Genomic DNA, 26,462 nt, shown 5'->3' with positions numbered 1-26,462 from the left:
AGCCAACATTCCATTTGTGTTCTCAATTACTTACAAAGTTTGGATAGTAGCTTGTGATTCAGACTAAAGCTTTTTGTTCCAAAGCTTCATGCAGACTCAATTTAATACAATTTCTCTATCCATCCTGCAAATGTACAGCCTATTTCCTCATTATATTCCAACTGTCAAGACATTTACCCCCGCTCACTCAACCTGTCTATACCTCTCTGCAAATTGTGTCATGCTCACCACTTACCTTCCCACCTATTTGTTATACACAAACTTGGTTATAATACATTCACTTTCTTCAGTTATTGATAAGATCATAAGACACAGAAGCAGAAATTAGGCCATTCAGCCCATCAAGTCTGCTCCACCAGACAATCATGGCTGATAACTTTCTCCCCATAACCCTTTATCCCCTTGACAATCGCTAACCTACCACCATCTTAAATATACTCTACAGCCTTCTGTGGTAGCGAATTCTGCAGATTCACCACCGTCTGGCTGAAGAGGCTTTGCTTCCTCTCTAATCTAAAAGATATCTCTTACTCCAAGGCTGTGCCTACAGGTCCTTATCCCTCCTACCAACAGAAACATCTTCCCAACATCTGCTCTGTCCAGGCCAGTCAGTATTCTATAAGTTTCAATGAGATCTCCCCTCATCCCTCTAATCTCCATTGAATATAGATTCGGAGTCCTCCAACATTTCCTCAAGTTAAGCTTTTAATTCCTGGGGCTATTCTCAAGAACCTCCTCTGAACCTGCTCCAGGGCCTGTACATCTTTCTGGAGACATGGGGCCCAAAACCGCACACAATACTCCACATGCGGCCTGACCAGAGCGTTCTAGAACCACTGAAGTACATCCCTGTTTTTATATTCAAGTCCTCTCAAAATAAGTGCCAAAACCACATTTGCATTTCTACCTACTGACTCAGCCTGCACGTTTACTTTGAGTTAATCCTGGACGAGAACACCCAAGTCTCTTCACAGTTCAGATTCTGAATTTTCTCCCTATTTAGAAGGCAGTGCATGATCTCTCACTTTCCCACACCGTACTCCATCTGGCACTTCCATGCCCACTCTCCTAACCTGCCCAAATCCTTCTGCAGCATCCCACGTCCTCAATTCTACCTGTCCCTCTACTTACCTTGGTATCATCTGCCAACCTAGTCAGAATACCCTCAGTTCCTTCATCTAAATCATTAAGGTATAAGTGAAACATTACGGTCCCAACACTAACTCTTGTGGAACACCACTAGTCACTGGTTACCATCCTAAGAAAAGCCTTTTTAACCCAACCATTGGCTGTCTGCCAGACAGCCAATCTTTTATCCATGCTAGTACTTTGCCTCTAACACCGTTAGTCCTTATCTTACTCAGCAACCTCTTGTGGGGCACCTTGTCAAGGCCTTCAGGGAGTCCAGTTAGAATTATAAATAACTATAATCTACTTGTAAGTTGGACAATCTTTTCACTGTACCTCTATACATGACATTAATAAAATTAAGATTAGGTTAGATTAGATTCCCTACAGTTGGAAACAGGCCCTTCAGCCCAACAAGTCCACACCGCCCCTTGGACTGTCCCACCCATACCCATGCCCCTATAACCCACACACACCTGAACACTACGGGCAATTTAGCATGGCCGATCCACCTAGCCTGCACATGTTTGGACTGTGGGAGGAAACCGGAGCACCCAGAGGAAACCCACGTAGACATGGGGAGAATGTACAAACGCCACACAGACAGTCACCCGAGGCTGGAATTGAACCCGGGTCCCTGGCACTGAGGGTGCAGTGCTAACCACTGAGCCACCATGCCGCCCCTGAAATCAAATCATAATTACACTTCCAATACTAATCCCTGTGACACACCATTAATTACAGATTTTCACCCCAAATTTAAGTTTCTTAATTAATCATACTTTTCCAAGTATTATTGTATTTAGAATTATTCCCAACTACCAAGGATAAATTGACTGGTTTGTGATTAGTTTGTTATTTCTTACAGCCCTTTTCAAAAAAAGGGTTAGCAGTTAGACATCTAATTCCAGAGGACTAGAGAATTGTAAGAAAAATTGGAAGATTAAAGCTACACCCACTATTTACATGTACCTCCCTCAGCATCAGATACATTCTCATCTGGTCCTGGTAACTCAACTGAAAATGTATCTGGACCAATATCCCCAGCTTTTCAACAACCTTTTTGACTTTAGCAGAACCCCTCTTCTCGTAAGAGACACTATGCAGCGTAGTCACAGTATCTCAACCATGCCCTCTAAGCATAAGTTTCCTTTTTGGTTCCTAATTTGTACTGGTTACTTTGCACCTCTCATTTTGATTTTTAAAATGCACCCCAGAACCTTATGTTCAGTTTGTTTTTTCACCTAATAAACCATTTGTCAGATTACTTACCTGGTCTTTTCTGCTTAAATCTTAGTCTCAGATGGGAGAATGTCTGGTTTGTCTTATCTCAGCAATGTACCTAGCCAGTACATGAATTATCTCCTCTTGAAAAGGCAACCCTTTGTTTCATTAGTCCTGCTTGCCAATATATGCTTCCAATTTATCCAATCCAAATTGGTTCTTCCTCCACTGAAATGGATTTTCACAATTCCCCCCACCGCCCCCCCCCCCCAAAAATCCACATCGGTCCTGTCTGTACATTAAAAGGTGATCACTGCTCCTTAAGACATTTCCCTGACCCTTCGATCAGTTTATTCCTCATAACCTAATCCAGTCATGCCAGCTTCTTCACTGGGCCAGTGGTCTCCTTAATTTTATGTTAAGAGTTTTGAAATTCTCTCATCTCTGGCCCATCGTTATTATCCCAGCCTGCATGAGGATAATTAACATCTCTCATGGACACCACTTCAAACTTTTGTCCCACTCTACAATTTCTTTGCAAATTTGTTCCTCCATAAATTTCCCCCAGTAGTTGTTGGCCTACAAAGTAAACTTAGGTGCAAAGGGACTTCTATTGTCTCAGAAATAACCAAACTGATATAGTTCACATGTCAACTAAGACATCGTGCCTCCAGCAGTTAAAACTAAAATCAGTACTGCTATCATTCCTCCATAATTTACAGACATCTTGTATCCAAGGACATTTAACATTTAATTCTGTTCACCCCACCTCAAAGATCATATGTTGATCCAAACCAGAAACTCAAACAGATTCATGTATATGCACACTGTAAACCCAATTTACTGAATTCTCTTGCTCTGAAACCATTTGCCATTTTTTACTCTTCCAACTCCCTATGCTTCATTCTTTTATTCATTTGTGAAATGTGGGTGCGTCAGCATTATGTGGGTTGGCCAGCATTATTGCCCATCAGTACTTGCCCTTGAACTGAGTAGCTTACTGGGGCTTTTCACAAGGCAGTTTAGTCACACACAATGCACCTCAATTTTCCTCAAAACAAAAAACTGCAGATATTGGAGATCAGATTACTGGGCTTGATGCACTAACTGTTTTTCTCTCTACAATGCTGCCAGACCAGACGAGCTTCTCCTGCACTCTTTCTTTCAATATTCCTCTGAACCAATTGCCTGGTTCCAAATCCACAATTTAATGTATTCCCTCCCAAACAGCACAGACAAGCTGTCCACAAAGAATCAGTCTTAGCTTTGGTCAGGTGCAGCACAACTGGCCTGTGTATGATTTCTTTTGGGAAGAAGGAACAATGTCATAGAAGTCAAAAGTTCTGCACCATTTCTCCAGCCATGTATTCATTAATTCAAAAACTTTATATTTCTCTATAAGAAAAACATAACATGGAATAATTTAATATTACCTTTAAGGTCCTACAAGATAGTAGAGAAACTACCTGTCACCAGTATTCAAACCTGAATAATAGCAGGGCAGCCAGAAGCACCCCAGGAACTTGTGCACTACTGTCTAGAGACTTTTGCCCCGATTGTCTGGCAGTAGAACTCATTCCATCTCTGCGTGCACACCCTTGATGTTGCATGATCGTATCCACAAACTGGTCACTCATGAAACAAAAACACTTCAGATATACACTAATGATGTCAGCTGCCAACTTGGAATTTAAGTTGATCACACTTCCTACATGTCTGTCCACAACATGGGAAGCATCCTAGAGCTCCCATGGAACAAAATGCATTCTGTATGGACGAGTGTGTTGATCTGTCATGCTTCTGTTCATTATGAAGTTAACTGACTGACTGCTTGGCACCAAATCAAGGGCAGTGGCAAACAACCCAAGAGCTACTTGAGAAGTTGCCATGACTGCTTCAAAGAATAGCAGAAACAGAGACATTGAAATGAAACCAAGGAATTTTAAAACTACTGCATTTTGGGAAAAATGCAGTTGAGTGTGACTGAATAGCTACCAAAAAGCTGGTATAGGCAACATGGGCCAAATACCCTCGTTCTGTGCTATGTCATTAACTTTAGCCATAAAAGCATACAACGTGGAAAGACTTTAAAGGTTTTGGATTGATTTGTAGCTTGGGTTGTGGGTGTTGAGGTTGGTTGGCTCCCTGAGCTGGTTTGTTTCTTCGCAGATATTTTATTACCATGCTGGGTAGCATCCTCAGTGCAGCCTCTGATTAAGACAATGGCTTCAGAGGCTGCACAGAGCATGTTACCCAGCATGGTAACAGAACGTCTGCAAAACAACAAACCAGCTCAGGAAGCCAACCAACCTCAAAGTCCTTGTTTCTCAACAAAACTACAAAACCACAACCCAAAATTAAGTGTGATTTTGTGTCAAGAAAATCACTTGTACTTGCTTTAATACATTTTAAGAAGAATGAAAGTTGACTTACAAAAGGATGGTCAAACAATGAATTTTCAGGAAACAAATTATTCATCTGTAGAATAGCAGTTTGATGGCATTTAGCCAGGGTTTTGATTACAAAAAGGCCAAGTTTTGATCCTTGGGCTTCCGGAACCTTCAGATGTTACTGGAGAGATTTGATGGAAAAATGACTTATGACATGCTCTCTGAAGAAACTTCAGAGGCTAAAATGCTCAGTGCTCAACTCATTCCATTCACAACATCTTATTTTAAAAACACCTTCCTGAGAAACAGAAGGTACCAGCTCGACCAGGTGTTTATTTGCATCTAATACATCCTTCAATACTTCTTCAGCCTTAAATTGAAACAGTCAAGTTGTTATTATGCTATACCTAAATCACTCATGAAACAGAAAACAAGTTTGGATAAAACTTCTCCAGACAGTCAATCAAGTTGCAGTACATAAATCTTTAAGTAAATCTTTCAAAACCCTTTGTTCCAGGATCTTCCAAAATAACTAAGTTGTACATTGGATTGTCATGTTTGAAGAAAAGCGGAAGCAAAGGAGATGGGGGGGGCAGCGCAGGGAGAGGGGGTGGTGTTTAGAATTTCTTCACCATAAGCAGCATTCCCTCCAAGCTACAGCTCAACATCCCACTTAGAGATGTGTGCACTGATGCCAATCAAGGTATCAACTTCTGTTTATAGAGGCCCACACAGCTGAAATGAAAATTGAAAGGAACACTGACCACAAACCTGGGGCATTTGACATTGTGGTACTGTCAACAGACTAGTAATCCACAGACCCCAGTTGATGTTCTTGGCTAATAATCACGAGATGAATTCCATCATGGCAGATGGAAACATTTGCATTCAGTGAACAAAACAACAATAGAATTAAAGGGAAAGTTGAATAGTGACCATGAAACCATTTTTCAATAGTCATAAAAACTCAGATTTCCTTTGCTAAAGAACATGAATGAACCAGCTTTCCTCCCCTGCTCAATCATCTGTGACTCCAGATCCACAGCAATGTGTTGCCTTAACTTCTCCAGAAATGGCCTAGCAAACTACTCAGCTGCATTTAATTGGTAAATATTCCAATCAAAAAGAAACCAGATCAAATGGACAACCCAGTACTGATTAAGACAGACAGTCCTGTCGACCTTGCAAACTCTTGATTAACATCTGGGTTTTGTACTAACATTGGGAATGCTGCTCCACAGACTAGTCAAGCAACAGCACAACAGTGATAGGAAATATGTTACAGAAGATGCCTCAGACACCATTATCCCCATCCATGAATATCTCCTTTGGGCTGATAAGTATGAGCAGTATATCTGCCATATAGAAGAGGTGAATAAGAGGGAATGGCACTTGGGTATATAGTTTGAGGCAGTTGCGATGGAAGTTCCCATAATAAGAGCATGCAGGTTCAGATTGGATGATTGCCTAAAAAGGTCATTCTTCATTCTAAGTGGACTCCACCAATTTTCCTAATGACTGATGTTAGTTGATCTGACCTCTGAACTCCTGCTTTCCAGCTCTTCTCTCTTGAGGAAGTGCACTTGTAGTTTTAAAGTGGCTTATTTCCATAAGAACCTATAAAATCTTAGAAAATTACACAACGTACTCTATTGTAACAACTTGTAATAAGCTAGGATGAAGATTTCAGGTCCAGGAAATGTGTCAATCTTTGGCAGTACAGGATGGTACTTCCAGCTGCCAATGTGCATATGGTGCAAGGATGCAAAATGTTTCTTTAAAAGTGATGGTGTGTGAATCAAACAAACTGCTTTGTCAAGCTAGGGGTACTGTTGCAGCTGTACTGATCCAGGGGACAAGGGTGAATTCCAACACACTCCACACTTGAGCCATATAGATGGTGGACTGGTGCGATAATGCAGGTTTCGCCAGCCTCTTACCTACTAGTGTAGTTAACAGTTTGCATTTAGTTCAATTAAATTTGTGGCCAGTGGTAATTCCCAGCGTGTTGGCATGGGGGAAATTCAATTATGCTAATGCCTCTGAATAACAGATGATTAGATGCTCTTTTGTTGGAGCTGGACCATTTCCACATGGCAGATATTACTTGCACTTATCAGCCCAAAGGAATGTTGTGCAGCTGCAAACTGTTTCCCACAGAGTTAGGATGTCAAACATTGTGCAAACATCTCCACTTCAGTTATTGATGGAGTAACTGAAGATTGTTAGGTCTGCAGGACGGCCCAAGAACTCATGCCGAGATATAGAGATGTTTGACCTCCTACAACCACAGACACTTTCCTTTATGGTCGGAATGGCTGCTCAAGAAGCACCTCCAATTATTAGATTTTAATTGACTAGGACTCCTTGACGCCACATTCCATCAAATACAGCCTGGACATCAAGGTCAGTGATTCTATTCTCACCTTTGGTATTTGGCTATTTTCCCCATGCTTGGGCCAAAGCTGTATAGTGATCTGGAATCAAATCTTAAGATGCTGCTTAGCCTGCTGTGTTCATCCAGCCCCACACCTTGTTATCTTGGATTCTCCAGTATCTGCAGTTCCCATTATCTCTGATCACAGTAAACAGGGTATTCCTGAGTAAGTGCTCATGTCTAATACTAAAATCACCTTCCATCATTTTGTTACTGGGCATATACTGTGGGTGGCAATTTGCCAGATTAGATATGTCCTGGATACAGACAAATGTGGTGAATTTTCTTCATTGTTCTAGGTGTTGTAATTGTACTGGCTCAACCTGACTAAGGACATAGCTAGTTCTGGAGCACAAGAATGAATAAGAGCTGCTGGGAAAACTCAAGTGGTCAAACAGCCCATGCAGAGATAGAGTTAAATTTTCATGGTCAACAATCTTGCTTCAGAACTGTATACTCAAGGCTGAGCAAATAGCTCTTTGGATACTGGGGGAGAATTATTAACATTAAAAAACATCAGACACAGAAGTGGCTTGAATCCATGATTTTATAATAGGGAATAAATAAGGTGGAGGCAGGGAAGTTGTTTCCACTAGCAGGTGAAATTAGGGCTAGCGGGCATCGCCTCAAAACAAAAGGGAAGCTGATGTAGGACTGAGGTCAGGAGGAACGTCTTCACCCAAAGGGTTGTGAATCTGTGGAATTCCCAGCCCAGTGAAGTGGTTGAAGCTACCTCACTGAATGTTTTTAAGGCAAGGCTAGATAAATTTTTGAACACTAAAAGGAATTAAGGATTATGGTGAGTGGGTGGATAAGTGGAGTGAGTCTCAAAGATTAGCCATGATCTTATTAAATGGTGGGGCAGGCTTGAGGGGCCAGATGGCCTACTCCTGCTCCTGGTTCTTATAATAGAAACTGACAAGATTTAGGCAAAATGTGACAACGGGAAGTAAGGGTTTATGATAAAGTGATGCAAATGCAAAATATTTTTATATCAAGACAGGGACATATTTGAAATAGGAGCCTCTTAACTGAGATAAAGTAGTACACTTGATACACAAACATCAAGGAATTTAAAACAAAGTCAGCTGGGGGCCGGGGTGGCGGGGGGGGGGGGGGGGGGAAATCTACAAAATTGGCTGTACAGAGTTATAGAGATAGTTTGAGTATTCCCATTACTCTACCTTCCTGCTTTAAAATCTTTAGTATTTTAGAACATTACTCTAAGCTGAGTGCAGTTTGTCTTTTCCGCATTTATGAATTTTCCATCTCACTTAAGACCATAAGACATAGGAGTGGAAGTAAGGCCATTCAGCCCATCAAGTCCACTTCGCCATTTAAATCATGGCTGATGGGCATTTCAACTCCACTTCCCTGCACTCTCCCCGTAGCCCTTGATTCCTTTTGAGATCAAGAATTTGTCGATCTCTGCCTTGAAGGCATCCAATGTCCTGGCCTCCACTGCACTCTGCGGCAATGAATTCCACAAGCCCATCACTCATTGGCTGAAGAAATGTCGTCTCATTTCAGCTTTAAATTTACCCCCTCTAATTTTAAGACTGTGCCCATGGGTCCTAGCCTCCCCACCTAAAGGAAACAACTTCCTAGCGTCCACCCCTTCTAAACCATACATTAGGGTTTCTCAAATAAGCAGAGACTTAGTGATATAATCTTGTTAAAAAACAAATCAGACCTAGTGCTCACTTGTATAACAGGGACCCAGCACCTTCATGGTTCCAAAGATCTGATGTCAGTGGAATAATGAATCCCTGCTTGATGATTTTCAGGTGGTCCATGCTGCAATGTATGTATGTTTAGGTATGTGTTAATTACATCTTACATTTGGACATTTGAATCAGACAAGTGGACTTTTCTGTGCATCTGGAGGACTTAATAGTTAACTTGCAAATATTTCTGTACACATGGTGATTTAGTTTAAAACCAATTTGATACACAAGTAGCTTTCAGACCAAATGGATTTTTGCACCTGTTAGAAGAAATGACTAATGACCAAGGTGATACAATTATGTATCAATGTTTCTGCTAGAAATTTCTGGAAATTAAGCTGGAGGAAAAACTCTCATTACTTGGAAGTTTCTTAAAAAAAGCTTTTTTTTGGAAAGAGGACTAATTTCGACACACTCCTATCAAAGTTCTTGGGTGAAAATTGATATTATAAAGCACGCCCTAAGAAAGGTAGATGCAGCAAGGGAATTTTGTAATTGTCTCAGACCAGAAGCATTTTGATAAAACCCTGAAGTAGTATTTGAAACTAGGAACATTTAAACTCAGGTGTATATCAGCTCCAGGATACAGCTATTGTATTTCCAAGACAGAGTTGAAATAACAGTTGAGTTAAACTTAGGAGGTATTTGGAGAAAGATTATACAGTTGGTGCTTTTGGCTACTGTATGGGGTACTTTACAGATCCCAAAAGTTTTGGGGATTTATGGGATTACATATTACTGCATGTTTCAAAATCTTCGCAAGAGTTTGGTTGGTTCAAGTTTTTTTTTGTTTAAAAAACTACCATTTTATCATAAAGACTAAATGTGCGATATTCCATCCTTATGTTTCAATGAGAGGCCATCTCATTGAAACCAAAACAAAATCCAAAATCCATCAAGTCAGATTTCAGTACAGGATCAGGTGTGTGACATTTGGAGTAGGATTTATTCAGACTGAAGCATAATTGGTTATCTCCTGTCTGCACACTGTTCTTGTGTCAGTGTATCTTACCATGTTCTCAAGTATCCAATTAATACCCTCCACTACTAATGTACTTAACCTTGACTAAGACAATTAATAATAGCCAAAACCCTTTCTGTACAACATAAAAATGAATAAAATCAGGTTTAAACAAATATTCAAATTTGGAAAAAACTCTTACCAAAATGGTGTAGATATGCAGACATCTGTAAACAGGAGAAAAATCCACCAGATCCTGGGCAGTAAGAACCTGTTGAGTACATACCAAAGCTTTAAGCCAAACATCCAACTGCACTAGTAAAAAGTTATTTTGCCAGCAGAAAATTAATTTTTGACTAACTTTTAAACAATAAAAATGTTCAACACACTTTAGATCACATTCTTGACATTAGCACAGTTATCCAATCAAGATGCCCAGGAAGATCTGTAGTCAGCTCCTTAATGGGAACAGTAGGAGTCTCATGCTCCCATCACAGAATTAAACCATACTTTATGCAAAAGTACTACTTAAATCAGCACGTTACGTTTGATCTTAGATGAGCATTTAATGAATTAAGATAGACCTACAACTCTCGTTGCTCATAGAACTCAGAAAAGAACAGCCATCACAAATTCTTACACTAGGCATCCTATACCCTCAAATATTTATCTTCGTGCAGAATAGAAAGTAGTAAATAGTTAAAAATTGCATTTTCAGATCACAAAATATACTTCGTCACAAATTAGCCACTACATTTACAGTCTAAATAAGGAACAATTCTCAAAATTACCTCCTCTTCATATTCTTCTTCATCGTGGAACTGTTCTAACCTGGCTTCATCCATGTGGTCAGAATCCATACTATTGGCAATGTATAACTTCCTTTCATGGCTGGTATTGGTTTGCTTCTTCACAACACTATTAAAAATTCTCTGTTGTTGAGACTGTGGATCAATACAACGTCAATTTGAAAGATTCCAAATATGTGCGCTTTGAGGAACTGCTTCATTCACACAGTTAAATATTTAAATAAGACACTCCAAAGTTTTATTGATCGGACACCATGCGGCATTACAGATAAGTTACCCACACTTGAAATTCTTCATCTCGCGATCTAGCTTTCCTAAAAATTAAACTGATACTAAGTTTAGCAGACTAGACAGACATGTCACTTGTCATCTGCCAAGATAAAACAAGAGTCTTAAAACATTTCAAATGAATAGTACATTGAAAAAAATTAGAAGTAACGTCCTGTCCGAGATAACTGTTTTAAGTCTTAGCTCTTCCTCAAAAAAACAGGAAATCAGCATCTAAATGTAGTCAAACGACTCTGACAAGTCAATTTTAAAAGCCATTTAAGTGAGTTGTCAGGAAGAACATACACCGCAACGTGCATGTCAAACCACTGCTAAAATGAAACTCAAATCTAGGTTGATGAGTTGCTGGTATTGGATTGGGGTGGACAAAGTTATAAGTCACATGACACCAGATTATAGTCCAACAGGTTTACTTGGAACCACAAGCTTTTGGGGCACTGCTCCTTTGTCAGGTGAAGCGCTCCAAAAGCTGGTGATTTCAAATAAACCTGTTGGACTATAACCTGGTGTCATCTGATGGAATCAAAAATCTAGTACCTCATGGCTGAGTATTAATTTTCTCAACTGTATTCAAACACTTAGACATTCATTTGCTCTTGAATGATAATCCATCTACAAATGCCTCAGGTGATAGCTACATATTTAGGGAACTTTGAGGTACTCTTCAGTTAACCCCCTACCAAGAGGGAGAATCTGACTTGCTAGGAGCGAAAACATACATACAGGCTGAAAAAGTGTACAGGAGATGAACCGTTTCATTAAAAGCACAGAAGCACTCTCCCGAGAACATTTACCTCCTCAACTCATGTACCTCGAGAATGATTATCAATGCTCACTTTTATAAAAAGCAATTTAACGACAACCGAAAACTTCCTCAGTTAGGTACCATGGTTTCCTTCATTTGAAAGGGAATTTGATCAAAGAACTATTTTAAACCAAAAATAAACTGCTATATATGTATAAAATATAGCAAAAAAAAAGTTAGTTAGTGTACAAAATGCCAAAACCTCTCTAAATTTAGATAGAAGACTGATCTGAACTCAAATCTTTGCCCCAAATCGAATTTCCATTAGACTGGTCACCAAGATTCAGTTGCAAGTGTCACTATTCTTAGAGGCTCATCCAGCTGAATATTGTGAAAACCTGGCATATCAGCAAAGTGTCAGATCAAAGAAAGATCCTGTTCTCGCTGCTTATTCATACATGCCCGCTTGTTTCCCCCACCTCTCAGGAAAACAAAACTGCATAAATCACATGCAAGAAACATTCAAGAGAACTACTGGGATCTAGCTTCAGCTAGACAGCTGAACAAAGATCAGGGAACAAAAAAAGCTTGTCTGCAGTAATTACATTTAACCATGGAATTGCTTAGCCTGAATTTTAGTATGCAAGCTTATATAAGCCACATTACGCAATTACAGTGAACAGAAAATTAGATGTTATGCTTTTCTTAAGAACAAACACTTTAGAAATAAACTAAATTTTTGTTCCTCACTTGTTTCATGGCCATCTCTCCTATTTTATCAGAATGTTTCCGAATACTTTCCAGGAAATCTTTCAAATCTGACATGGAAATTTCCTTGATTTCTTCTCGCAGCCGGGGAATATTTTCAGTCATGATCTGACAGAAGCGATATTGATAAACCTGCGGAAGATAGGTATTTTCTAGAAGTTCCATAGTTTTCAAAGCAGAATAATATCTGGGGGAAAAGAAATATGAATCAAATCACATTTGTTACTCCAAAATAGAATTTTAAAAAATCCACTATGAATCAAATAAAAAAAAAAGTCAAAATTAAAACAATTAGAAAACAGGCCCTAGCGTTCCTAAGCATTTTGCTATCAAACCTCCCCATTTTCCCCCTATTGCCATCCACTTTCAGGTATCATTTGAAGATCAGTAACCATGATTTTTCCTCATCTGATGGAGCCTGACCCTGTTTGTTTTGAAATTCTTTAAGTGTTTTGATAATTATCCCAATCGATCTTCTTCAAAGCGTGTATGAACTGCCTACTTGTTTCAGTTCATTTCATCATAAAAATCAATACATAATATTCAAGAACTCATGCTTTCAGTTGCAACAAAAGAATTTCTTAAAAATTAGCAAGTTCTCTTCACTTTTGCTGTCTTAAGTGAGAAATCCTAGCAAAGATATCAAACCAAGATAACAAAGTGTGCAGTTCGATGAACACAGCAGGCCAAGCAGCACAAAAGCTGACATTTCGAGCCTAGGCCCTTCATCAGAAAGCGGGGCGGGGGAAATGGGGAGAGGCGGATCGAAAATGGATAGGAGAGGAAGATAGGTGGAGAGGAGACAGGCGACAGGCAACAGGCTAAAGAGGCAGGGATGGAGGCAATAGAGGTAAGTGTAGCGGGGAGGTAGAGGGGATAGGTCAGTCCGGGGAGGACGGACAGGTCAAGGGGACGGGAAGAGGTTAGTAGGGAGGAAATGGGGGTGTGGCTTGAGGTGGGACAAGCGGGATAGGTGAGAGGAAGAACAGGTTAGGGAGGTAGGAACAAGCTGGCCTGATTTTGGGATGCAGTTGGTGGTGGGGGGGCGGGGGTGGAGAAAGAGGGGAGATTTTGAAGCTCGTGAAATCCATACTGATACCACTGGACTGGAAGGTCCCCAAGCGGAAGGAGTTGCTGTTCCTGCAACCTTTGGGTGGCATCGTTGTAGCACTGCAGGAGGCCCAGGATGGACATGTCGTCTAAGGAATGGGAGGGGGGAGTTGGAATGCTTCGCGACTAGGAGGTGCAGTTACTTATTGCGAACCGAGCGTAAGTGTTCTGCAAAGCGGTCCCCAAGTCTCCGCTTGGTTTCCCCGATGTAAAGGAGGCCACAACGGGTACAGTGGATACAGTGTACCACATTAACAGATGTGCAGGTGAACATCTGCTTGATGTGGAAAGTCTTCGTGGGTCCTATGATTCCTGCAAAAATTCCATCCCCTATTCCCAACTCCTTTGCCTCCGCAGCATCTGCTCCCAGGATGAGGCATTCCACTCCCGTAGATCTCAGACGTCTTGTTTTTCAAGGACCGCAACTACCCCGCAGTGGTAGAGAACATCCTTGACCATGTCTCCTTCATTTCCTGCAACTCATGCCCCTCACCCCATCCCTGCATCCACCAAAAGCAAGAGAATTCCCCTTGTCCTCACGTACCACCCCACAACCTCTGTATACAATGCATCATCCTCCGACACTTCCGCCATCTGCAATCTCACCCAAAAAACATTTTCCCTTCCCCACCCTTGTCTGCCTTCCGGAAAGACCACTCGCTCCGTGACTCCCTGGTCTGCTCCACACCCCTCTTCAACCCCACCACACTTGGCACTTTTCCCTGCAACTGCAGGAAGTGCTAAACCTGCCCCCATACCTCCTCCCTCACCATCATACGAGCCAAGACGACTTTCCACATCAAGCAGATGTTCACCTGCACATCTGTTAATGTGGTACACTGCATCCGCTGTACCCATCATGGCCGCCTCTACATTGGCGAAACCAAGCAGAGACTTAGGGACCGCTTTGCAGAGCGCCTACACTGTTCGCAATAAACAACTGTACCTCCCAGTTGCGACCCATTTCAACTCCCGCTCCCACTCCTTGGATGGCATGTCCATCCTGGGCCTCCTGCAGTGCTACACTGATGCCACCCAAAAGGTTGCAGGAACAGCAACTCATTCTGCTTGGGAACCCTGCGGCCATAACACCATAAGAGATAGGAGTGGAAGTAAGGTTGTTCGGATCATCCAGTCCACTCTGCCATTTAATCATGGCTGATGGGCATTTCAACTCCACTTACCCACTCTCCCCCACAGCCCTTGATTCCTTGCGAGATCAAGAAATTATCAATCTCTGCCTCGAAGATTGAATGTTCAGGCCTCCACTGCGCTCCGTGGCAGTGAGGTCCACAGGGCCACCACACTCTAGATGAAGAAATGTCTCATTTCAGTTCTAAATCTGCCCCCTCCAATCCTAAGGCTGTGCCCATGGTCGTAGTCTCTGCCTGACGGAAACAACCTCCCAGCATCCACCCTTTTGAAGCCATTCAGTATCTTGTATGTTTCTATTAGAGCTCCCTTCAAATGAATACAATCCCAGAATCCTCAGCCATTCTTCATACGCTAGGCCTACCATTCCAGGGATTGTCTGTGAGAATCTCAGCTGGAGTGCCAGTATGTCCTTCCTGAGATGTGGGGCCCAAAACTGGACACAGTATTCTAAATGGGGCCTAACTAAGGCTGTGTAAAGTCTCAAAAGCACACCACTGCTTTTATATTCCAACCCTCCATAAATGACAACATTATTCATTTTCTTAAATCAGGCACTCAACCTGCAAGCTAACCTTTAGGAGAATCCTGCACTAGCACTCCCAGATCCCTTTGTACTTGGGCTTTATGAATTTGCTCACTGTTTAGAAAATAGTCTGTGCCTGTATTCTTTTTCCTTAAGTGCAAAACCTCACATTTGCTCACACTGAATTTCATCAGCCATTTCCTGAACCACTCTCCTAAACTGTCCAAATCTCTCTGCAGCCTCCCCACCTCCTCAGTACTACCTGCCTGTCTACCTATCTTCGTATCCTCAGCAAACTTCGCTAGAATGCCCCCAGTCCCTTCATCCAGATGATTAATATATAAAGTGAACAGCTGCGGCCCCAACATTGAACCCTGCAGGACACCACTTGTCAGTGGTTGCCATTCCAAAAAAAAAGCCTTTTATCCCAACTCTTTGCCTTCTGTCAGACAGCCAATCCTCAATCCATGCCAGTAGCTCACCTCAAACACCATGGGCCCTCAACTTACTCAGCAGCCTCCCATGAGGCACCTTAAAGACCTTTTGGAAGTCTCGATAGATAACATCGACTGGGTTTCCCTGGTCTAACCTACTTGTTACCTCTTCAAAAGAGTTCTAACAGGTCTGTAAGGCACGACCTCCCCTGACTAAATCCATGCTGACTTGTTCTAATCTGACGCTGCACTTCCAAGAATCTAGAAATCTCATCCTTAACAATGGATTCTAGAATTTTCCCACCAATGGACCAATGGCACCAATGTGGATTTCACAAGCTTCAAAATCTCCCCGACCCCCACTGCATCCCAAAACCAGACCAGCTCGTTCCCGCCTCCCTAACCTGTTCTTCCTCACCTATCCCCTCCTCCCACCTCAAGCCACACCCCCATTTCCTACCTACCAACCTCATCTCGCCCCCTTGACCTCCCGTCCTCCCTGGACTGACTTATCCCCTCCCTACCTACACTCATCTCTACAAGCTCCATCCCCGCTCCTTTAACTTGTCTGTCTCCTCTCCACCTATCTTCTCCTCTATCCATCTTTGATCCACCTCCCCCTCTCTCCCTATTTATTTCAGAACCCTTAAACCCTCCTCCATTTCTGAAGAAGTGTCTAGGCCCGACATGTCAGCTTTTGTGCTCCCGAGATGCTGCTTGGCCTGCTGTGTTCATCCAGCTTCACACTTTGTTATCGCGGATTCTCCAGCATCTGCAGTTCCCATTATCTCAAAGATATCAAGCCATTCAGCCATAAAAACAGTCATGACCATGACATAAAAATTTGTAAAATATTAAGTGCCACTGGAACATTCCAGCTTCCATAAGTTGACATTATAATTGAAAATAAAAGTTCAAATCCTTTAAAATAAAATATACAATAATGATTAAGATTGATAAAAAGTTCAAAATTGTCTCAAGTATTATTGCCCAAATTTGTTATCCTGCCTAACTGGACGAAGTATTCGGGTGTGCAGTCGTCTTTAGAATTAGAAAGTAACTCAAAGGATTCAAAAAAACAAGGCACAAACATGATGAGTTTCTCATTTTCAATGCCAAAAAGGAATCATTTTATGCAAGTAAAAGTGTACCTCAAAATCAGGCTATCCAGCAATGCTGTATTAACAGCATATTTGAACAACTTGGACTCACTTATTATCATTGCTGCTCACATGATGTAATTATAAACTGAGGCTTCAAGCTCAAAAGAACTTTCAGTCTAACGACACTGAATCTGGTACAACACAATAGCACATTTGTTAGGTTATACCATCATGACATATTGAAAAGAGCAACGGAAAAAAATGCACCCCATGAAGAAGCTATATTTACAACAGCACTGAATTCATATAACCCATTTTATTCAAATTATATGGATTATCTTATGTTCACACTGTTAGATCATCTGGAAAACCCTGGACTTGAGATCAATACTTAATCTTGCAAATTCAGTCTGCAACTTTTCTAAATTATATTTATCTGTAAATCAAGATCTTGGCCTTTCAACATTTGTTCCCATAAAAAGATCTCAATTTTACATCAACTGCATGTCAAGATTTAAAATTTTTGTTATACACAATTTAAGATGAGGCACTCAGCTCATAAGATAACAAACAAAAAAATGGTAAAATCATAAATGTACAAAGCTGTAAAATGTCTTATGTTGACACTCAATGATTTGAGTGCAAATTTTAATCCAATAGCCAAACTAATTTGTCATTGCAACTGGAAATAGTTCCTCAGTTTAAGTAGTGAAAATCTCATTGAAATACAAAAAAGTTAGACAAGACAGGCTCAAGGGAAAAAAAAAAGCTTAAACCCAAAACAAAAAATAGGTAAACAATGTGCCTTGCTGTTAACTAAACTTGAAATGGTATACCATTGGTATTCTTTGTCAAAACTATCCCCTTTGGAAAACTCCATGAAAAAAAAGTGTTAGCCAAGTAGCTCAGTGGCACCAGTTATGAATAAATTTATACATTGTATCATAAGCCACTAACTTAAGTGACTTCCTTAACCAATACTAGCAAATTGTTATGTCAGACTTAATTTTGACGATAGACAAGTTTATGTATTACCTCCAGATTTCGTTACTAGTTTTACATTGAACGAAAGCATATTACAGCTTCTGCAGGTCTAGACCTTTCATTTAAAAAAAAACACACTACCATTGATCATAATGCTTTCCCAGGAACGATCAAGTATGAAAGTTACGCAACTAGAGATTGATTTGCATTTTGATGTAGAAAAAATTAAAAACATTTGCCTTTCAATATGATCCTTAGATACAGCAAACAAATTAGGTGATAATTACTTTGTCTGCAAAGAACAGTGAAGTGTAGTAATTTTGAATACCAAGTGATACAAGGCAAATAACCATCCTGAGCATCACAATCTATTTTTTAAAATGCAGTTGGTCCATTGTTACATTAAACACAGCAAAAAGGCTTTAAGTTTGATTTTCAAATGTATCTAGGTACAGTGAAAAAGGTTAAGCTCCCTACCAATATCACATCTGTAGTACAACGATGTGTGTGCTCCTCACCAAGCTGTCCCAGGACAGCTACAACACCAGCATCTAGCAATGTGTAAGTTTGTCAGCATAAACTCTCAATTGGTCAAAAATCTGCTCTGACCAATTAACATCCCATTTGAGTGGATTAATGGTCAAGGAAAGGAAGGTAGTCATTATTTTCCTTTATTCTTTCATGGAATGTGGCCATTACTGACTGCATTTACTGACCACCTTCAATTTCCCCTTGAACCAAATGGTCTGTTAAACCATAGAAGGCAGTTAAATAAAATCAACCACATTACCAGACCAGAAAGGCAAATTTAATGTTGTAGAGTGAAATTAGTGAGCCAGGTGTGTACTTATGATAAATTATGGTTACTTTCACAGCATTATTAATTGAATTAAATTTCACCAACTGTCATGCCAGGACTTGAACCTACAACCCTAGACAATGAATCCGGGCCTCTGGATAAATTGTTCCGCACCATCAACGTGCACCACTTTCTCCCTATATTTGAGGGGATTTTGGCTAAGTCAGTGATAATGGACAAGTTATTCACATTTACTCAGAACAAACTGGTTTCTGACTACAGATAGTACAAATTGCAGATACTAGAGAATCTGAGATAATGGATGAACACAGTAGGCCAAGCAGCAGGAGCAGGAAAGCTGACATTTTGGGTCTCAACCCTTCTTCAGAAGGTTTTGACTAGGTCTAGTTTGACTAGTGGAAAAAAGGGTTATGGGGATAAGGCAGGAACAGGATACTGATTGTGGATGATCAGCCATGATCATAGTGAATGGTGGTGCTGGCTCGAAGGGCCGAATGGCCTACTCCTGCACCTATTGTCTCGTTTTTTGGGCTCCAATTCAGTAGCAACAGTCTGAACTGGTTTTCGGTAAGCCGTCAAAAAAAAAACCACAGTAGGAAGTGTAAATTCTATCAATAGCATTTAAACATCTGGGGGGGGGGGGGGGGGGAAGAGGGAGAAGTGTTGGTAGTTGGGCGGTCTGGGGGGGTTAGTGTTGCAAAGTAACTCCCCACCCCATAGCTATTCAGTCTGGAATTGAAGTTTGAGACAGAGCATACAGAAGTCGCCTCACAGTTACAAGAATTAGCAGTCTGGTCAGTGTTCATTTCAAAAAATTGACTTTTCCTCATAAGATTCTATATGGGCACAATACAAGTCTCACATTCTAAACAAGACATGACAGAGTTCAGGTACATTTCACCACTACAAAACAAAGAAATTGTTCCAAGAACTTCTGGCAATCAACATTCAGTGTGATAGTACAAGTTGCTGATAGTAAGGCCATCAAAACATTTAAAAAAGGTTTTAAAAAAGGTAAAAGCCAGTGCCAACTTTGCTAGCGAGCATTATTGACTATGGTAATGAAGACAACTGGTGCCATCAATTCCCTGAACACACAGGTGTCCTCTTCTGGCTAGCTATAACCACCTAGTTATAGCAAACCTTCACTTTTAGGTGTTGTTTGGGGTGTTTTCCCCCAAATTGCAATGTCAGTTTTAAGGCCACGAAAATGGACATGTAGCAACTTAAGAGCTGTGTCTTGATAGAACCACTATGCGGAACTGCCAGTGGAACAGAAATTCCAATCGATTTGAATCCATGGAAGTTCAGGCAAACGACAATACCATCTGAAGATGACTGAACTACTTCCATCACCTGTCACAAAAAGGTTTAAAATTGTTTTTTTTTAAAAAAAGGTGAAATCATACTCATGAAAAATCATTGAGGCAATTAAATGTAAAGTGGAGAAATAAAGCATAAATGAAAACATACAGCACCTCTGGATCAAAAAGTTATTAAAAAAAGTAAAAATAGGATGGGCAAAAAATGCTGGCCAGCCAGTAACGCCCACATCCCAAAAACAAAAGAGAAAAATAAAGTTAGCAAGACTGAAAAAGTTGCAGGAAAAAAAAAGTAACAAGAGGACAACGGCTCTGTACCTTATTAGAAAAGGAATTTTATGGAGCTTAGGGTTTAAAGAAAAAGTCAGAGGACCAGAATTCAGAGTCACTCCTCAACTTAAATCAAATCATTACATGACAGAAGGAAGCTATTTCATCCATTAAGTTTGCACTGGCTCTTAGAAATAGTTGAACTACACAAACTTCACTGCAAGGGAACGGGCCTTAGTCCTTTTCTAATTCATTTCAGCTGAGTGCACAGCGCTGCACATGTTTGATAAGTTTATTTCAAATTTGAAATAAATTATTCACATGAAAAAGAGCAGAAAGGAACCCAACTCTAGCTTTAACATTCCTTCCAGAACCAGGATTCAAAAAGTCACTTTTCTCACCATGTAAAACTTCAATTTTGAAGTGTTTGAAAGCCACAATAGTCCAATGCTGAACAATCCACCAATTGCAGTGTCCAATATTTTCTTCAGCAATTTAGTGGTCTAGACTCCAATGATCTATTCATAAGATGGTCTTATAAACAGCCCCTCTTCCTGCTAATCAGTCCTTGCTTTTCCCTTCACAAATTTGTTCCATAGTCTCCATAGGTTGCTTAATGGTCAATTTCAGGATATTTTTCTTCTCCTTAATATTTACTAGGAGGGATTCCTCCAATTTTATACCTATTTTCAACTCTGAGGAATCTCTTTGCCAGTTTGAGATCCCTAGCTCCATCTGTGGTTTTTTGTGACTTTTAATTGAATGAGAAATATGGAGTCACTTAGAAACAAGTGCAAAATTCTACAAAAGTTATGCCTTAACTACAAGTGCAATAAATAGCTACTTGTGTTTTGGCAATATAGTCCCCAAATTCATTCAGTATTTAATAAGGCATTCTGCATGTGAACATATTAACCCATAGGTTCTTAACAGAGCTGGGTCTCTTTGCACATTGTACTCATCAGCAATGAGCTTAGAAATCTGACTGCACTAAGATTGGGGTGCAAATATAGTACAGCACACTGATTATGCCTAGTTAGGATGGGAGCAGGACAATAGCAAACTGATCCATTAAATGAGATTAATTCAATGCCAGCAATCTGCAGAGATTAGGTGCAACCGTTGAGACAGCTTGACAATCATGGAGACTAGCAGTTTGGTTAGTCAAAAGGTCAGCAGTGTCTCTGTTCTGCTAATTTGCCTGTAACTGCTGACCAGGTTTGATTTTTGAATAAATACTTGAAACTTCAGTTACCATTCTTGCAACATAGCAACCAACTTCAACAAGCTTGGAGGCTCATTTTTATTTAAAATGGCTTTCATGTCATGAGGTGCAAAAAAATTAAAACAAAAACTAGAGAATAATGGCAACACTTCTATTCAACTTTAGCATGAGCAAAGGTACCCAGGTCCAAGTACTAATCTGTGACCGCTATCACCCAAAACACCCTCAAATCCTCATGCAAGCATTTCGGTTCACAGCAAGAAGTAACTAGCCATAAATTCTGGTTCCCTAGTTTAAATACTGACCGACTATCACCCTCCCAGATAAAGGATGTACAAAATTCTGTAGCTGAGTTGGCAAACTGTCTGCTTTTGCCAGTATCCTACTTAAATCCTTTGCATGACAACCAAAAAGGAAAAATTCCTGAAAGATGTTTGAATTTTTATCCAAGGCATTTTGCCTCAAAGTAATTAATGTCAAAAAATCTTTTTAACACAAGTTTAAAACTTTCTGGCTTTGTACAGTTATACATCTTTAGAGTAGATTAATTATGGTGCAGTCACCACAGAAATTCATGAGATTAAGCCTGAAATACTAAGTTGAGGTCTCATTAATACTATATATAGAGCTACAGGAATTAAAAAGCATAATTTTACAGCACATGTAGCATTGCATGCATGTATTACACCCATTAATAAATGCAAACACTAAACAAGGGGAGAAAAAGGATACCAATTTAAGTCTAAAATCAGACTGTGAAGTGCCACAATTAATGGAAAGTTAATATTAACTTTCTTGTAGATCCTAGGACCTTCTGGTTTTTGCTTCATCTTGAAGGATCATGTCTAATTTTCACTTATGTTGCAAATTTGCTGGGAAGTAATCTACTAAGAGGCACATCCAGGAAAATTCATTGAAACCTTATTTACTAGAACATTTAAATTTAAACAATTAAACAGATTAGTTATAGACTAAAATTCATTTCATGCAAGATGGGACATACAGCAAGATGCAGTACATCTCTAGCAGAATAAAAAGCACTGACATGCAAAATATAATGACGACATGAAGTCCATTCATAAAAGATAAGATAACGATTTACAAATTAAGGACATATTCCATTTTGATAAACCAAAGCCACGGAACTCCAGGCTTTATAAAAAAAAATCCCCAAACAGCCTGCCTCAGATGTGGCAATTTTGGAATTGTTGAATATGTACTGGAACATAAGAATTAGCACCAGAAAAATACTGGAGATCAAAAGTAAATTGGAAAATATTTTAATCAAAAATCACAAGCTTAGAGCCAATATAAAAATTAAACACAGCACTACAATGAGTTATGGCTCTAAGCGTCATCCACGGAAATAGAAGGAAGTCACACCAATTCTGGACACTACTAGGCTTATGAAAAATTAACAGATTCAAAACTTAGTTTTCCCCAAGTTGCATAATGCTAGAATGACCTATTACAATTAAAAAACCTTGCTCTTCTTTCAGGTTTAAAATACAGTAATAATTCCAAACTCTTTGGAGTTGAATAATTCAAATAAGCTTTGAATGGCAACATGCCAGGACAGATGGTGACTCGCTTCCTGGCAACATGGCAAACGGTGAGTCCAGACAGTTGATTGTTTGCTTCTTTATTTATTCTTTGTGGGACTGAAAAATCAGATCCACACCCTCCTTTCGTAAATCTATACAAAGTTATTCAGCCAGCTAGTTTCATAAGATAGCCATCTTTCATCTACCATTTAGCCTTCCAGTTTACATGAGATGGGTTTGTAGAAAACCCTGCACTAAACATCTGTATTTCCAAATGTGTCATGATTTTCAAGCTGCACGTTCACTTCTGCTCAACCAGTGGTCCTTCCGAGGAGGTGGCAGGATCAGTTGAAATTTCACCTGCAGAGATAATAATATATTTCTATTAAAAGAGACCTTCCACTAGATAGGACAACTATAAATACCAAATTTAATGTTTAATCCAATTAAAGACACAAAGAAAGGCTCTAATTACATGTAAATTGTTTACATTGTTGACAACTTTTTCCATACAATTAGTATATTGGACTGATGTTTACAAAGCACTGTAGTTGACTTACCAGATAATGTCCGAGGCTGCGCAGTCTCTTCTGTGGAAGAGTTGGTAGCATTCAAACTAAAGCAATGCTCCACATGCATGTTTTTCAATTGTTGCGCTGTAGAACTTTTGATCACAATTCCCTCTTCTTTTCCTATTGACATCATTAATCCATTTACATGACAGTGATTTGTTGTATCTGATTTAAGAGGTGCCAGTTTTCACCATTCTGTAGTCTGTTGCATCACTTGGTACAAAAACATGTATTTGATAAAAATATTAAACAGTCCAGCCTCTTCAGTGTAGCAAGTTTGTCTTCACTTACTGTACTTTATTGATGGTACATAAAGTCATTAGTACAGGATTAGGTGTTGCAATGTTGGTGTAGTTGTAATTACGCATACGCTTTAAAATAAAAAAAAATAATTCACATTTTAAACTGCCAACAGTGGCAAGTTTATCATGTGTATCAACTTGGTCTGACAGACGGAGACAAAAGGCATAACATTCATCATGAAGAGTAAGAGTAATGGATGTAGAAATGGAATGTCACAATAATGATTATTTTGAGTGCACCCACTATCTACACAATCTTCACAATCAACAATTCTTCCTTGAATACAGACATTATACATAAAACCCCACTGTACACACATTTACAAGACTGCAGTTAAGTGTTCATGCTAAGGCCCATCATTAGACCATTAAGGTCGTAATAGAAAAATTTGCAGACTGAAACAAACTACCTTTTGGCCTTGATAACAAAGTGTGAAGCTGGATGATTGCAGCAGGCCAAGCAGCATCTCAGGAGCACAAAAGCTAACGTTTCAGGCCTAGACCCATCAGAGAGGGGGATGGGGAGAGGGAACTGGAATAAATAGGGAGGGGGGGGGAAAAGGAGGAGGACCGAAGATGGCTAGAGGAGAAGATAGGTGGAGAGGAGAGTATAGATGGGGAGGCGATAGGTCAGTCCAGGGAGGACTGACAGGTCAAGGGGGCAGGATGGAGGTTAGTAGGTGGGAAATGGAGGTACGGCTTGAGGTGGGAGGAGGGGATAGGTGAGAGGAAGAACAGGTTAGGGAGGCAGCGACGAGCTGGGCTGGTTTTGGGATGCAGTGGGGGAGGGGGAGACTTTGAAGCTTGTGAAGTTCACATTGATACCATTGGGCTGCAGGGTTCCCAAGCAGAATGAGTTGCTGTTCCTGCAACCTTCGGGTGGCTTCATTGTGGCACGGCAGGAGGCCCATGATGGACATGTCGTCTAAGGAATGGGGGTGGGGGGGTAGTTAAAATGACTCGCGACTGGGGAGGTGCAGTTGTTTACTGCGAACCAAGCGGAGGTGTTCTGCAAAGCGGTCCCCAAGCCGCCACTTGGTTTCCCCGATGTAGAGGAAGCCACACCGGGTACAGTGGATGCAGTATGCTACGTTGGCAGACATGCAGGTGAACATCTGCTTAATATGGAAAGTCAACTTGGGGCCTGGGATGGCGGGGGGGGGGGGGGGAGGTATGGGGACAAGTGTAGTACTTCCTACTGTTGCAGGGGAAGGTGCCAGGGTGTGGTGGGGTTGGAGGGGAATGTGGAGTGGACAAGGGAGTCATGGAGAGAGTGGTCTCTCCGGAAAGCAGACAAGGGTGAGGATGGAAAAATGTCTTGGGTGGTGGGGTCAGATTGTAGATGGAGGAAGTGTCGGAGGATGATGCATTGTACCCAGAGGTTGATGGGGTGAAATGTGAGGATGAGGGGGATGAGGGGGATTCTCTTAGGGCAGTTATTGCAGAGACAGGGTGAGGGATGTGTTGCGGGAAATGCAGGAGACACGGTCAAGGGCGTTCTCGACCACTGCGGCGGTGGTGGTGGTGGGAGGGAGAAGAGTTGCGGTCCTTGAAGAACGTGGCCATCTGGGATGCATGGGAGTGGAATGCCTCGTCCTAGGAGCAGATGTGGCAGAGGCGAAGGAATTGGGAATGGGGATGGAATAGGGATGTCATCTCAGGCAACCAGCTAGAAACTCATGTCCAACCGTGACCACCTACCTTTTGGCCTTCATCTGTTCTTTTACTTTGCTGTACATTTCCAGTACTACAAGCAAAGAAAAAAATTAATACATTTTTAACAACTAAAGCTACTCAAAAAACATTGTTAATCATAATCATAACGTGACAAAAAAAGCGTTGGAATACTTGGCATGGTTTTTCTTGAAGTCCCAAGTCAACATACAAATAAAGAAAAGCATTGGACACTGGCCTTCAGAAGGCACATAGGTCACCACAATTTTCTACCGAACTGCTACACAAGAATTTCCTAGCTATTTAATAAATAAATCTTTACCCAGAGGATCAGTACCAAGACAAAAAGGTATTACACAGTATTGAAACAAACCAAGTTGCATATCAAACCACACTGCCAAATAAAGGCTACAGCAACTTCAATATGCGGCTGTTGAACTCAAATCCAATAAAAGGAAAACCATGAAAGGTAGGTAATCCAGTTTTCTTACTCATTCAGTAGGCTTCTGAATATTTTGCAATAATAAAATTGCAGGCCTGAGGAAGTGTTTTTAAAAGGGCAAGTATCTTTAGGCAATCTTGGAGTTTTAAAAGTATTGAATAAATTACTAATCCATATAATACTGCAGTACTTTAAAACTAACCCAGAAGAGTCACTTGGATGATGTTAGGGCAAGTTGCTACCATACACAGAGTCAACTTTTGGTTATCCTCAGGTCAGACCATGGAATCAGACTGGAAAATAGAACAGAAACATTGCATTGCAAGTCTCTCAGGCTGGTTTCATCCTTGTCTGTCATGGAGGTAGCTGCACTGATCTAACTGATCCAATGCTTCACTCAGAAGTATGATGAAAAAGGTACAGTTTTAGTTACCCTGGGCATAAGTGCAACTCAAAATCAGAAACAGTCAGTTCTGAAAAGGAATCATGCTGGATTCAAAGACAT

General features: G+C 40.5%; 1 protein-coding gene across 6 annotated transcripts in view; it reads right to left on the bottom strand.

The window, feature by feature from the left end:
• Positions 1 to 26,462, bottom strand: part of LOC125461768 (exocyst complex component 6-like) — a 179,469-nt gene that overhangs the window by 113,926 nt on the left and 39,081 nt on the right. For all 6 annotated transcript variants that reach the window (XM_048550943.2, XM_048550947.2, XM_048550946.2 and 3 more), the window contains 4 exons: positions 25,543 to 25,588; positions 12,460 to 12,664; positions 10,659 to 10,811; positions 10,070 to 10,138 (listed from right to left, as the gene is read on the bottom strand). In XM_048550943.2, the coding sequence (XP_048406900.1) occupies positions 10,070 to 10,138; positions 10,659 to 10,811; positions 12,460 to 12,664; positions 25,543 to 25,588 (473 nt within the window). The remainder of the gene's footprint in view (positions 1 to 10,069; positions 10,139 to 10,658; positions 10,812 to 12,459; positions 12,665 to 25,542; positions 25,589 to 26,462) is intronic.

The sequence above is a fragment of the Stegostoma tigrinum genome, chromosome 20 (assembly GCF_030684315.1).
Source record: "Stegostoma tigrinum isolate sSteTig4 chromosome 20, sSteTig4.hap1, whole genome shotgun sequence".
Classification (NCBI taxonomy): Eukaryota; Metazoa; Chordata; class Chondrichthyes; order Orectolobiformes; family Stegostomatidae; genus Stegostoma; species Stegostoma tigrinum.
Note: the sequence above shows the minus strand (reverse complement) of the source record. Positions and strands in the feature narration are given on the sequence as shown.